At 58.3% G+C, this 12,247-nt stretch overlaps 4 protein-coding genes across 4 annotated transcripts; all 4 read left to right on the top strand.

The window, feature by feature from the left end:
• Nucleotides 1-3,639: 3,639 nt before the first annotated feature.
• LBRM_20_6060 (arginine N-methyltransferase-like protein) lies at nucleotides 3,640-4,749 on the top strand (the record flags this gene model as incomplete). The annotated part of the gene is made up of 1 exon (XM_003723107.1): nucleotides 3,640-4,749. The coding sequence occupies one exon, from the start codon at nucleotides 3,640-3,642 to the stop codon at nucleotides 4,747-4,749; it is 1,110 nt and encodes a 369-aa protein (XP_003723155.1).
• Nucleotides 4,750-5,951: 1,202 nt separating this feature from the next.
• LBRM_20_6050 (conserved hypothetical protein) lies at nucleotides 5,952-7,820 on the top strand (the record flags this gene model as incomplete). The annotated part of the gene is made up of 1 exon (XM_003723106.1): nucleotides 5,952-7,820. One exon carries the CDS (start codon nucleotides 5,952-5,954, stop codon nucleotides 7,818-7,820), a length of 1,869 nt encoding a protein of 622 aa, XP_003723154.1.
• A 903-nt stretch (nucleotides 7,821-8,723) lies between these two features.
• On the top strand, nucleotides 8,724-9,365 carry LBRM_20_6040 (conserved hypothetical protein; the record flags this gene model as incomplete). The annotated part of the gene is made up of 1 exon (XM_003723105.1): nucleotides 8,724-9,365. The coding sequence occupies one exon, from the start codon at nucleotides 8,724-8,726 to the stop codon at nucleotides 9,363-9,365; it is 642 nt and encodes a 213-aa protein (XP_003723153.1).
• A 418-nt stretch (nucleotides 9,366-9,783) lies between these two features.
• LBRM_20_6030 (conserved hypothetical protein) lies at nucleotides 9,784-11,655 on the top strand (the record flags this gene model as incomplete). Its single annotated transcript, XM_003723104.1, has 1 exon — nucleotides 9,784-11,655. The coding sequence occupies one exon, from the start codon at nucleotides 9,784-9,786 to the stop codon at nucleotides 11,653-11,655; it is 1,872 nt and encodes a 623-aa protein (XP_003723152.1).
• Between the last annotated feature and the right edge of the window lie 592 nt (nucleotides 11,656-12,247).

Genomic DNA, 12,247 nt, shown 5'->3' with positions numbered 1-12,247 from the left:
TCATTACGGTCAGAGGGCGGCATGCCAAACGGACATGCGGGGAGTCGCCAGAAGAAAGGAAACTAGTCGGTCAGCCGCCGAAAAAACAATCAAGCTACAAGCGCCAGCACCAGCGGGGCACGCAGGGACGCACGTACACGAATCCAGGCGGCGCTGCGGTCGCCAAATCTACAAAAACGGAAGCTGCAGAACCCGAAGGGATCGCTGGGAACAATCGGGAACCCATGCCGCAGAGGAAACTACAAAGTCAAAACTACAAACGCACAAAAGTAGAAAAACAGGGTGGGCTGAAAAGAAAGGGGAACTGGGTGGATGATGGGCGCGCCCACTCGCTTCCAATCGTGTCGTCCGCGAGGGTCTGTGCTGTCTCAACCCGTTCCCGCACCTGGCTCGTCGCGGTTCAAGGTTTCACCTCGCCAACTCCGAGTCTCGGGGCGACGCTGGGTCCGACATCCGCATAAAACCAGGGCCGAGACCCTGTTTGAAAACGGTGCATCTCGTGCGCCTTCGGGGACGAGTCCCCAGGTGAAGACCGTTAGGGTCCATTCTCAGGGAAGGGAGAAAACAGCTTAGCGCCAGGCGCCTGCCATCAGGAAGGAAAAACAAGAGACAATGAACAATGCTTAAAAATGAGAAATCACTTGAAAATTTATCTGAAACGAAAGCCATTTTACGAAAAAATACAACTCGCCTCCTGCGTTGGTAGGCTCAACTTGCGGTTCGTCCACGCCGTGGTCGGCACCCGCATCCTCCCGCGGTTCCCGGAGCACACACACACCTCCGCGGAGGGAAACCGGTTCGCCGTTCTGTGGCCTTCCGGTCCGTTCCGGACATCCGAGAGATTCGTGTCTAGGGTTGGGTGGGTGGGCGTTTTTCCGTCGCTGGCCGCATCAACTCCACTTAGTGTGATTACTATATACATTTTGAGAAGAGATAAAGGGACAAAGGTAAAGGAATAATTCATAAGAAACAGATGTAAGAGTACATATTTGCCGACCTGTGGCCATAATATCCAGTCGGGAAACATTATGGTACACAGACGGTCACACATCACAAGTGGAAGTGAGGAGTCGGTTTCCGAGACACACACACTCACTCAGGATTCCTTTTCCACGGATACACAAACACCGATTCAGCTATCGGTCAAATTTCCCAAATCCAACACCACATCCCACCAACCACCACCACCCCCCCTATAAGGTCAAGTGCCATTCGATTGCCTTTGTGGTTTTACACGCCGCCAATGGAACCCTAACCCTAACCCTAACCCGTGTACCCTGGCACTCGCCCTCGGGAGGATTTCCCCGGTACAGTGGGAGAGGGAGCCCCGAGGATAGGAAAGAGTTGTAAAAAATGCACGCACCCTAATCTGTCCCTGATCCTAGAGCGGGCTGGATTTTTTACTTTTGAGGGAATCGACGACGTCATGTTTCAGCTCTGTGATTGTGGGTATGGGGAGCGCTGAATTCGATGGCCGAGGAGAAAAAGGTTTTTTTGCTGTCGTCGAGGGTGGGCATATTCAGAGAGAAACGTTGGCAAACAATGGGTACAAAGAGCTGAGCACTTCTGTGGTATAAATATTTTGTTTTGCTGTGGAGGAAAGAATTTGAAGGCCCAATGTGACGAGTTCAAAGAGACAGGTTACTTCAGGCCGAAAACGGGGGATGCGAGACGCCTGTCCGCCAAGGCAAGCCAGGATGCAGCATTCGAGGAGCGCGACAATCGCTAGCCACCAAGAAGGATTGGAGTCGTCGTGGACGTAATTGGATTTTTTTTCTATAGGAGTGGCGCGTTTTAGGCCCTGATGTGGTACAGGTTTTAGAAACAAAAGGAAGCCGTTGCTCCGACAGCTGAAGGAGAAGGCGGAGATAGTTTTGGAGAGCAACCCCTGTAGCAGAAAGCTGCAAGGGCGCACGCAGAGCAGCTCCGGTCCGCGGCGAGGGATGCACCAGGTGGCGGCCGGCGCCATGGGAGCGGCTGTGGGCCGACTTGCGAGGCGGGTGTGTGGGTGGTGTTTGGGGCAGAGGTTGTGCTGAGATGACTGGGTTGGGGCACTGCCCCACCGCGTGTCTACGGCTGCTTTGTACCCCGCGACGGGGCCCTGTGAGACGGGCCGGGGGCGGCGTGGCGTTCGGCTCCCGTTGTGTGGGAGGGGATGGACGCGCTGGATGGAGAGCGGAAAGTGGTTTTCTGCCGTGGCGTGTACGTGGGTGGCGGAGGTGCCTCTCGGAGGTCACTTCTTACTCGCAGAGAACCTGCGAGACTTGTGCGTTTACGTTCGTTTAGCTCTTCTTCATCCGTGCGCTGCCCTCCGCCTACGTTGTCGGTGTCACGGGCGTTTGTGGTTCTCTTTCTCTCCGAGTGGCTTGAATCCTTCAAACGCCCCTTCTCTGCTTTGCTTCCTCACTTGCCACCCTTCGCCACGTGTGCTGCGCTTCTCGCCCGCTTTTCCTCCGCTGCATGACGGTGCACTCTGCCGCTCTTCCTCAAGCGCCTCTTTCTGTCCAGCTGGTTGCTGCATATCCCCCGACCCTCTCTCTGCCCTCCGCAGGCGATGCTCCTCCTCTCTCCATTGATGTACGGGGGAGAATGACGACCTCGGGTGGCTGCAGATCTTCTTGGGCGGCATCCCATCTCTGGTCCGTCATGTAGCTCAGCAGAACGGAGTGCGAAGCACGGAGAGGCCGGTGGTCGACCGGGGCAATCGCGTGGCTTCGCAGGCCTCTGTTTATGCCGCCGAGACATCTACGAGGCAGAATTGGGCAGGTGAGCAGCGAGGAAGTGCCATCACATCGGTATGGGCCACTGCGGTGCGGGTGGATTCAACAGCAAAGGGGCCCAGCGCTGGGCACATCTTCCTCCTTTCGAACTGGATGCATTGTTTTCCTTCCTCCTCCCCCCTTGCTTGCACAGTTGCTCTGTTAGCGCGCATCTCTGCGTGTCCACGTGCGCATCCCTCCCTCTCTCATTTTGATGTAGGCGGCGGCGTCAGTACGTCCGTCCACGGGTAGGTCGACGCGTGGGGGGGGGTGAGCGTGGAAAGAGGCGATGCCTCCTCTTTGGCATTCCCTGTTTCCCTCCCCACCTCGATGCTTGAGAACGCAAACCAAAGGCGATAAGGGTGAGCACGGAGAGAAGCGAACAGAGAGACGATGACGCCGTATGGATGGGGACGCATCAACGCATCTCAGTGAGGAGCCGCTGCTTAGCGGCTTATACAAACTCAAAGGCTCTCTCTTCCAGTGAAAGCGGCTATTGAGCTCCATCGACGAGGTCTGTCATTTCCAACGTGGAGCGCGAGTTATGGCCTCATGAGATCCGCCCCCCAGTGCAGCTCACAGTCTTATTTACGCACGCACGACAGCGTGGCAGATGCGCCGCTGGGGGGCGGGGGGTAGCCACGATTTACTCTCGGTCACCGTTCTACGGCCGCTTTGGCTTCTCTCTCTCCCCCCCCCCCAAATTGCCGTGCGACTTTAAATCACTGTTGTGCGCGTGGGTATGTGGGACTCGTCCGACTGCGCCTTCATCTTTGCTTCTACCATCGCAATGGGCTCATGCGTCCCTTCACCACTCTCCCTTGCTTGACGCCCTCTGGAGCTCTTGTACGGGACTGGCCCAGCATCGTGCATCTATCGCATGCGCACATCGAACTTCTTTCACCGCTGCTGTTTACTTGTCACCAATAAGCCCCGAGCATCGCGTGCATTTCATATGTCCTCGCCAACGCAGTGCGAGAAAGCCGCGGCTGAGGGGGCCGTGACGACGAAGACAACAGCGAACAAGGATTACTACTTCGACTCCTACAGCCACTACGGTATTCACATGGAGATGTTGAAGGATTATCACCGCACGACGACCTATCGTGATGCGATCTGGCGTAATGCATACATGTTCAAGGACAAGGTCGTCCTTGATGTTGGCTGTGGTACTGGCATTCTCTCGATGTTTGCTGCCCGCGCTGGTGCCCGCAAGGTGATCGGCATCGACTGCAGCAACGTGGCGGTGCAGGCACGCCAGATTGTACAGGACAACGGCTTCAGCGACATCATAACCATCATCCAAGGCAAGGTAGAGGAGTTAGACCTAGATGAGAAGGTGGACATCATCATTAGTGAGTGGATGGGCTATTTCCTCCTGTACGAGTCCATGTTGAACACAGTCCTCTACGCGCGTGACCGCTGGGGCGCGTCGGATGTGAAGATTCTGCCTAGCAGCGCCAACATGTACGCATGTGGCATCACGGACCCGCAGTACGTGGAGCAGAAGTTCAATATCTGGAACAGCGTGAACGGGCTCGATTTCTCCTACTTTAAGCGCCTCAGCTACATTGAGCCGCTCATCGACACTGTTAACCCGGAGCAGATCATCACCGACATCGTTCCCTTCTTTTCCTTTGACATCAACAGGGTGACTGAGGCAGAGTTGTCCTTCACGAGTACCTTTACGCTGGAGGCGAAGCAGGGTGACTTCGTACACGCCATCTCGGTCCACTTCGACACCCCATTCTACGCAGGGCATGACCCCGTGGTGCTGAACACGTCGCCAATGGTCCCGCCTACGCACTGGCGGCAGACAGTGCTCTACATGTTCCACCCACTGATCATGAAGCGTGGCGAGAAGGCAAACTTCACGATGAAATGTGCGCCAAATCCTGGAAACCCGCGGGACCTCGATATTTCCTTGCACATCGACTTCGATGGGGAGCTGCAGGCGTGCCACTACGACCAAGACTTCCGCCTCCGGTGATGATGCCAGCGACGTGACGACACTAGAGAGGGGTGATGAGGACAGCGGGGAGTGAGGCAGAGGAGGAGGGAGGGGCAGCGCACAGCGCGTACACCGCAGTGAGTGGCGTGCCTGGACGTGAGGGCGTTCGCTCTTTTACGTACGTGTGCGTGTGTGTTAACGACCCTGCCGGGCCATCCTTGACCTTTATCAGCCACCACTCCTCGTTCTGCCTTCGTTTTCGCTTGCTTCGCGTAAAGTGATGCGGATGCGAAACACCGCGCGTTAAATGTTGGTCACCCCGCCTGCGTGGGATTCGCGCTCTGCCCGTGCATGTGCGCGGGCATCGGTTTCGGGAGACGGGGCAAACGACCAGCTAAGAAAAAGTTAATCTCTCAAACGGCCTCCGCTGAGGTTTGGGGAACAGAGAGAGAGAGGGGGGCGCACGTGTCGCTTCTGCACTTCTGTCTGTCAGAGACACAGCGAGAAGACGGTAGCGTGTCGCAAGCCTCATCGTGAATTCTTATGAGGCGAACCTGCGTGACAGTGTACGCATGTCGGCGATAGGGTACAGGGATGTGAATTCGGCTTGTGAGGTTGTTTTACTCGTCCAGGCTCTACGTTTTTCTCGGCATGCATGGATGAGTCTTGCGCACCTGCCCTCTCAGCCCCTTCCACGTAAGCCATGATGGCAGATAATCTTTGATTGATCATACTGGTATATCAGCGGCCCAGTGGTGAGCCAGCCCTCACATGGGGGTAGACATCACCGAGTGGTATACACAAGCATTTCCAGCACAGAGGCACTTTGCACATGTGCGTGTGTATGTGAGTGGACAATAGGAGGGAGGACCGACACGCATCTCCACTTTCCCCCCCACGCGTCGCTGGTTAATGTGTGCCCAGGCAACTAAGTTCACATTCGCTGGATGTGGAGGCAATAAGACATCACTGCGGAACAGCAGGCTGGCCCTCCGTGGTGTACACGAGTGAGCTCCATGGCCGAAGTCGGCACATGCCGCTGCTTCGTTCCGCGTGATCTTTTTGTCTCATTACTCGCCATTGCCTGTGTATACCTGAAGCTCCGCCGGCTGCCTCCGTCCATCTGACTTCCTCCTCCTCTCTGCAGCCGTGGTAGACTCACTTTGCCTTCATACAGGCTGCACTGGCGCGTGCTCCTACACACACGCACATACGGGTATAAAAACCGATCGCCTCCTTTGATGAGACAACCCTCGTCACGGCAGCGCGACGGCCCGCCGTCTCGATCGCCTGTGGGCCGCCGCGGTATCCCTGCGGTGGTACCTCATGGGTCTCTTTCAGGGGACTTTGAGACACCACCACCACCGTCACGGCGTCTGCGCAGTCGTAGCAGCCCGTTCGACACCGCACCCTCACCGCCTTCGTTCCCACCGGCGACCGGGCTCGGTATTAGTGTGGTTTCTGTGCAGCCTTGCCCACGCAGTAGGCCAGTCGCGCAGAGGCGTACTATGATGTCGGTGGGCAAGGCCAGGGCTGCCGCGAGGATTGCACCGCAAACCAGCCGTCTGCTGAGCAGCCGTGAAACGCGCCTTCGCAGGGAACACATCTCGGAAGGACAGCCGGGAAGCCACTCTGCAGACGCCGCGACTCCGCGGCGTCTGCTAATGCGCAGATTCAGTGGTGGAGTGGCCTCTGCGCGACCACCTGCTATCACCTCTGCTCAGCTTGTCGAACTGCCGTCCTCCTCGGGGGTCACACCAGCCAGCTTCGGAATTGAAGTCGCCGGTCTGACAACCGACCACGCGCCGCGACGCCCACTTGGGGCCTCTCAGAGATCAGCCCTGTCCACGTCGCTGCTTTTCACCTTTCCAGAGGCGACGCCGTCGGCGCCGACGGTTGCAGGCACCGATGGCCCATCAATGAGCGGCCAGGAAAGCAGAACCGTCTCGTGCACGTTCCCACCGACGCAGAAGACGACGCGCACATCCCTGTCAACTTCGTCTGATGCTGCACCGACCGCCATGGCGTCCGCTTCTCTGGCAGACTCGGTACCGCTTCTTGGGGCTCACTTCACGACTGCCTCAGGTGAGGATGACGAGGAGCGCACACTTGGGTCTCTCTCCGCGTCGCAGCCGCTGAGTCGCTTCACAGCGATGCGCGAGCCTTCAACCCTCGCCGCTTCTACGAGGAGCCCACACATGCCATCGATCGCCATGCACGGTCGACTTATTCCATCAGTGACGAGTATCACCGACAGCTTGCACTGCTCCACAACGACGGACACCGCTGCTACACCGCGAAGGGGCAGCTGTCTGGTTTGGTTGCCTGCCGGTAGCGCCATGGACTTCTCCGGATGCTCTTCTACGACGAACCCCAAGTCATTTATCGACGAGCGGCGATCCATTCACACGTCGGCTCTCATTGCAGATGACGGCGCACATCACTGCCAGAGCAGCGCGGAGCCAGCGTCGCAGGGTATGGAAAGCGACGGTGACGTACCTGCACCACTCAAGGCACATTTGCCCAGCACCCCGCCACTGCCCCACGACCCTGTCGCTGGGCATACATGGAGAGCGGAATTTATGACATCGAGACACGCCGTCTCAGGGGCGCTGCACGTTGCCCACACGCCAGAGAAGCACCCACCGCGTACCGTCTTGCCATCGCCAGCGCGTACTGTGAAGACCTCCATACAATCGCAGCGCGTATCGGCGCGTTCTGTGGGGACTCACGGCGCGCCTATGCGTCCACCACTCCCAAGAGAGGGTGCGATTGGTGGCGACGGGGGCACAGGAACGACCTTATCAGGCTGCGATGCCTGTACAGCAGTCTCTTACTCTCCTAATCCCACCCGTTCACCGCGCGCCAGCCCCAGAGGCACACCACACCGCGTGAGCAACTCCTCGGATCGCCTCCGATTTGTTACACCTACCATGACTGCCACCGGTGCAAGCAACTCCGGTGCCTCACCTCGCACCAAATCGCCGACCGGGACTTTGTCGGCTGAGCTGACCAAGCGTGCAATAAAGGATCGTCGGCGACGGGAGCTCTACGCATGGAACGAGCAGCTTCGGTTACAGAACGAGTCCAGCGTTCAAGACGCTGTCTGACGCGGATGCCAGTGAGTATTACGTACATTACCCGCTGTGGAGTCTGCGCTTACCTGCATTCAAGCCGTCTATCTCTCTTTTCGGGCCCGCTCGTCGCGCCTTCCTCCTTGTCTGTGGCCCCCCCCCCCCCACCCACCTTAGTGGTCTGCGCGTATTGTTTTTCCATTTCTCTGCCCCACTCTGTGCCCACATCGCCTCGCCCCACACCTTAGAGCTGCGATGTGAGCGGGTGTGATTCAACTCGACTGAGCCCAGCCGCCGAGCGGCAGAGAGGGGAAAGACAAGGCACGCTGCGCCAGAGGTGAGCATAGAAGCTTAGCAACGACGATGGAAACCTTTACTGCGGTGTTCCGCGCATGGTTGTTGCAGACACACATCGGCACCTTGTTTGGCTTAATTCCATGCATGTGACTGTCATGACTGCATCAGCGCTCGTCCAGGACCTACCCAATGACGGCGGACTTCTCTCTTCCCTCCTGCTCCTCTGCTGCCCTTTCTTTTCCACCGTCACTTTCCTCGTCGGAGAAGTGAGCACCGCACAACAGCGAGTGTCGAGCCCAGCACGTGTGGCCCTTCCACACCCCGCATCCGCCTCTCTCTCTCTTTCATTCTGTGCCGTCTTCAGCGGAGACAGCCGCTGGACTCATACGAGACAGGTGATTGAGGGAGACGAGCTCATCACTGAAGCGTGAGCTGATCCTATGGCAGCGGCGTGATACGTAGGACTCTTTCGTGGGCTCCCTCCACACTGTGCCTTACCGCGCAGGCGTCGCATTGCCCTCTGCCCTCTTTCATAGCCCGACGTTTTGTCGCCTCCTCACTCTTTCGCACGTTAGCGTGTGTGTGTGCGCGCGCGTCGCCTATTGACTGGCCACCACTCGCTCGATAGGAGCGCTGTGCCTGATGGAGAGGCTGTCAGGAAAGAAAGAGGCGCACGAGGACCCAACACGTGTTGTGGCGCCTCCGTCTGCACCTCTTCCTGATTTGGTGGCGCAAAGCGCGGATGACGATAGAGATGTTGACCCCATTGAGATCGCTGACGTTGACATGACGGAACCTTTCCTCACAGAACCGCACAGCTGTGACGTGCCTGCGGGGGCAGCGGGCGTCTTGAGGAGCGGGGAGGAGATGCCCCCATGCTTGTCAGCGCCGTACATGGAGGCGCTGCTGAACACAGACCCCCGGATTTCCTTTCTTGCGCTGCACATTGGGGCCCTTCACGCCATCGAGGCGCGGGAGGAGATGAACTGCCTCCATTACGACTACCTCCCCTGGTGTGTCCCTTCCACCGAGTTCATGGAGCATCCGCCGAGTGGAGGCGCGCCCTTCTTCACAGTCCCGTTGATGCACCCGTCGGTGCGCACTCGACTGCCACTCGAGCGTGGCGATTGCGAGGTGGATGAGTTGCTCTCACACCCCACCAGAGAAGCACTAACTGCGGCCATCGGGGCTGACATGCTTGAGCATCTTCGCTTCAGTCGCAACGTTGCTGTGATGCGACGACGGCGCTCCAAGCGGGCGGCAGCGGCAGGCGGCAAGGGTTAATCTACCATAGCGAAGTCGTGTCAAAGCGTTGCGGTTGTCTGTGCACGTGGATGTATATGGGAGAGGTGCGCGTATTACTCTCACGCACTGCTGTGAAAATTTACATCAAGCGGTGCCATGGGCATGTGAAAGACGACAACGCCGGGAAACCAACAAGCGCGTGTGCTCTCAGAGCCACTGCGATGCGCCTCCTGCGAGTTCCTTTATGAAAAGTGTCGTGAGGCTTGCCAGCGCATCTCTCTGCTCACCCGACGGTGTGTAATGTACCTCCCTTCACCTTCCTCGCCTTGCTATGTAATCTCTTCTCGCAACATCTCATCGCGGTATTCCCCGCTCACTGCACGCATGGACATGTCGCCTCTTGCGGAGTAACGCACGCGGTGCTCCATCTTTGTGTTTTAGCTCTTCTTCGCTAGCCATGCCTGCTGCACCGTCGTCCGCCTTCACGCAAGGGGAAACGATGGAGCAGCTCCGCCTCAAGGGTAATGCGTGCTTCACGGACAACCCTGCTGAGGCAGCCGAGTACTACACGCGAGCTGTGCAGCTCTACGAGCAGCGACACGGTAAAGACGCTGCGTGCACTCTGGACGAGTTCACCAAGAGCGCTGGCAACGCGCTTACGTGCTTCTTTAAGATGGGCGAGACGGAGCAGTGTGCAGCTATGGCAACGCGGGTGCTTGCGTTCAACCCGATTTTAGCGAAAGCTAATGCTTTCTACGGTCGCTGTGCTCTGGTAGACCCCTCCCTAGACACCGTAAGCACCGGCTGTGGCAGTGCCGGTGCGGCGGCGCTCGTGCATCTCTGCCGCGCCATCTATGAGCTCCCGACACTGGAGCCCAGCACGCGCGAGGACATCGACGAGGCGCTCACTCGCCTCATCGCAGAGCGCGTGAGCGCGACGGAGGCATTTGCGCAGTCGCCGGAGCCCGGCGTGCGGCTGGTTCGCGGGCGGCACGGGGTTGGCGTGGAGGCAATCCGCACCCTGCCCCCCCTTATCGAAGTAGTGAGCCTCCTCACCCCTTTCTCAGTTGGCGCCTTCGAGGATTTCGCCGGACAAGGCTGCTGCGTGGAGTGCAGCAAGCCCATCGGATCCGGCGACGCTGAAGCTGGGACAGAGGAGCCGAATGAGGACGATGGCCACGAGGAGGCCGACAAGGCTAATGGCAGGGAGCAAGCAAAGAATGAGAAGAAGCTTCTGAGGTGCACCACGTGCAACATGGTGGCCTATTGCTCTCCTGCATGCGCCGAAGCACACCGGGAGCAGCACGAGAAGTTCGAGTGTTCGCGGATGACGCGGCTGTCAGATATGATGGAGAGCATCGAATCCCGCAGGCTTGACGCACCGGAACAGTTCTTCGAGCTAGCGTACCACTGCATCACAACTCTGGCTGGGATGAAGGCGAAGCGCCAGGGCCACGAAAACGTCCTCAAACTCACCTCCCACGTCGATGAGGTGATTCAGTCGCTGCACCCGGTCGGTCCTCTCATGTGCGACCTGTTCAAAGGGGAAGAGGAGACCACCACGCTGTACATAATTATTGGCGTACTGCGCTGCAACGCGCTGGAGGTGACAGACCCGAGCGGGCTCGGCGTGGCGCAGGCGCTGCACGTTGGCAACACCATTGCATCGTTCTTTAACCACTCCTGTATGCCAAACTGTGCGATTGACACGGTGCGACACGCCATCGTCACCACGCGCATCATTTATGTCGGCGAGGAGCTGAGCATCGCCTACATCCCGCAGCTGTACTGGCCAACCCGTCTGCGCCGCGAGCGCCTCAGCGAGGGTTACTACTTTGTGTGCCACTGCCCGCGGTGCCAGAGGTGTGACAAGGACCCCTTTGAGCTGGCTCTCAGTATGGAGCTGCCTGCAGCACGGCGAGGCGCTACAACGCACTTTCACCCGATTGTGCAGACTGCCTGTGCGACGATCCGCTCCCGTATGGTGGGTGATGTGTCGCAGGAGGACGCCGACAAGTTGAGAAAGCTGCTGAGTGACTTGTTAAAGCACCTATTCCCTTTTCACTATCTCTGCCATGAGGTGCGCAACTGCCTCAGCTTTGTGCACGCGGTGCTAGGCCAGACGCGGGAGTGCCTATGTAGTTGCCTGGACGAACTTCTTATGTGGGAGTGCATCCTGCCCGGGGCCCTGCCAGTGAAGCAGATGAAAATTCAGAACGCACTGGAGTGTGCACAGGCGTTGGATGCAAAGATGACTGACTGCTCTGCTGCGCTGCTCCCGCATCTCTCGCGCTTGGCACTGATGTACGACGCCGAGGGACCCATTTGAAGCGGGTAGCTGAGCCCTGCTGCTCATAAGTGGCGGTGTTAACCCTGCGTAATGGGGTACAGGATGGCTTTGCGGAGGAAAGCGGCGGTGTAGCGCTGATGGTCTTGTTGGTGATGCACATGCAAAGGGTCTCCTTTGCGGCTGGCAAGGGACTGTGCGCCTCTACGTGTGCATGCGCGCATTCTCCTTTCACTGTGTCGCCTGTGAGTCTACGGTGTCGGGGCCACTGTGTGGCTCTCACAACAACTCCCCCCCGCTGCCCCCCCTCTCTTTCTCTCTCTCACGTTGTGCTTTTGACGAGTGCCCGCCCTCCTCTTCCCCACCCCCTCCGTGGCCTGTCCAACGGCACCGGGTCCGGCCTCGGAGTGGCGCGCACTCGTTTCCGCCTCAGGGAGGCTGCGGTCTCATCGCGACGCTCTTCTTACTAACCACCGATAAGTTTGACAAAACAGTTGAGTCCACAGCACTGAGGCGGGAGAGGCGATCAACTGAAGCGTTCGCGACAGTCTCAAGAAAGCGTCCCCCTGCGGCATGTCTGCAACTGGCCTGTCAATCGCTATGCGTGTCGTGGGTATGCTCGGAGGCTCTCCCG

This window comes from Leishmania braziliensis, assembly GCF_000002845.2.
Source record: "Leishmania braziliensis MHOM/BR/75/M2904 contig, possible fusion of chromosomes 20 and 34".
Classification (NCBI taxonomy): domain Eukaryota; phylum Euglenozoa; class Kinetoplastea; order Trypanosomatida; family Trypanosomatidae; genus Leishmania; species Leishmania braziliensis.
This window is presented reverse-complemented; position numbering and strand designations above follow the sequence as displayed.